Source organism: Saccostrea cucullata, unplaced genomic scaffold (genome assembly GCF_032062105.1).
Source record: "Saccostrea cucullata isolate Sc308-1 unplaced genomic scaffold, CSIRO_AGI_Scuc_v1 ctg7386, whole genome shotgun sequence".
Classification (NCBI taxonomy): domain Eukaryota; kingdom Metazoa; phylum Mollusca; class Bivalvia; order Ostreida; family Ostreidae; genus Saccostrea; species Saccostrea cuccullata.
The window spans coordinates 30,623-31,797 of record NW_026927768.1 but is presented as its reverse complement, the minus strand read 5'-3'; the positions used below and the strand labels follow the sequence as shown (position 1 = coordinate 31,797).

The window sequence follows — 1,175 nt, the reverse complement described above, 5'->3', positions numbered from 1 at the left end:
TGTGTTTTAAGAAATGAAATCGTATTTTCCTAAGAAAGAAGAAGGAAACTTCTAATTCTATTTTTTTTAATCATTCAAGTCAAGAAATGGAATTTTTTGATCGCACATAATTTGAAATAATTGGACACCTTTCATCTTGAGTTCAACAATTAAGGCCTTAAACCTCAATTGAATTTGTAGGTAAGACAAAGAAGGTAGGTTTCTCCGCCTCAATGTCCTCCACCAGCACATCATGGAACGGTGGAAGACTGGTATTTCCTTCCGTCATCACCAATGAAGGAAATGGATATAATCCAAGTAACGGAATATTTACAGCTCCCATCTCCGGGATGTACGTCTTCTTCGTGAATGTTCAGAGCTATAGTACACAACATATTTATGTAGACATTGTGTTGAACGGATCAACAAAAGTCAGAACCATGGCCTATAGTTACAATAATAATGATTCTTATGAATCAGGTCCAAACCTGGCGGTGCTGAACATTCAGAAGGGAGACGCTGTGTGGATCAAACGTCACTCTGGTTCTGGCTATTACCACAATGGTCCAATTACTACCTTCTCCGGTTTTCTCATACACATGTAATTAAATTTGTAAAAGTTCAATGTGCATGCTATGAACAATGATTATGCATGCTCATTAACAAATTAATAACATATATGGCAGTTTGATTGAAAATAAAACATTTTAATTAAGAACATTTTTTAAACATATTGATAACCTACATGATTCGTTTGACAATATTGATTTTACATGTAACTGTTAAATCTGGAAAGTAAATTAGGAGAAATTATTTTACTTTTGAAACAATGTAAATATACAGAGTTTGAGAATAATTTGCAGAGCATATGTGATTATATGTTATAATTCATTTTTACGTGTTACATATGTATAAAGTTTTCAAGAAACGAATGTTTATAATTCAACCCCTCCACCCTAATGTCAAGGGAAAACACTATATGGGTCATTTTTAAAAAAAGTTCCCTTTTTTGTCTTTTGATCAGAATGATAGAAAAATATTCTTAAGAGTGAATTTCCCCGTTGGTTAATATACATATGATCATACAGCTTATAAGTTTTATGATCATCTCACAGGTGTTTTATAAAAAATATTCCATGCATTCCAGGTAAAATTTAACATAAAGTAAACCATGTAACATTAGCAAAATTTTTTTA

At 31.8% G+C, this 1,175-nt stretch overlaps 1 protein-coding gene across 1 annotated transcript; it reads left to right on the top strand.

The window, feature by feature from the left end:
• Nucleotides 1-87: 87 nt before the first annotated feature.
• On the top strand, nucleotides 88-833 carry LOC134275481 (complement C1q tumor necrosis factor-related protein 3-like). Its single transcript, XM_062757765.1, has one exon. It carries the CDS (start codon nucleotides 213-215, stop codon nucleotides 582-584), a length of 372 nt encoding a protein of 123 aa, XP_062613749.1. The 5' UTR covers nucleotides 88-212; the 3' UTR covers nucleotides 585-833.
• The last annotated feature ends 342 nt before the right edge of the window (nucleotides 834-1,175 follow it).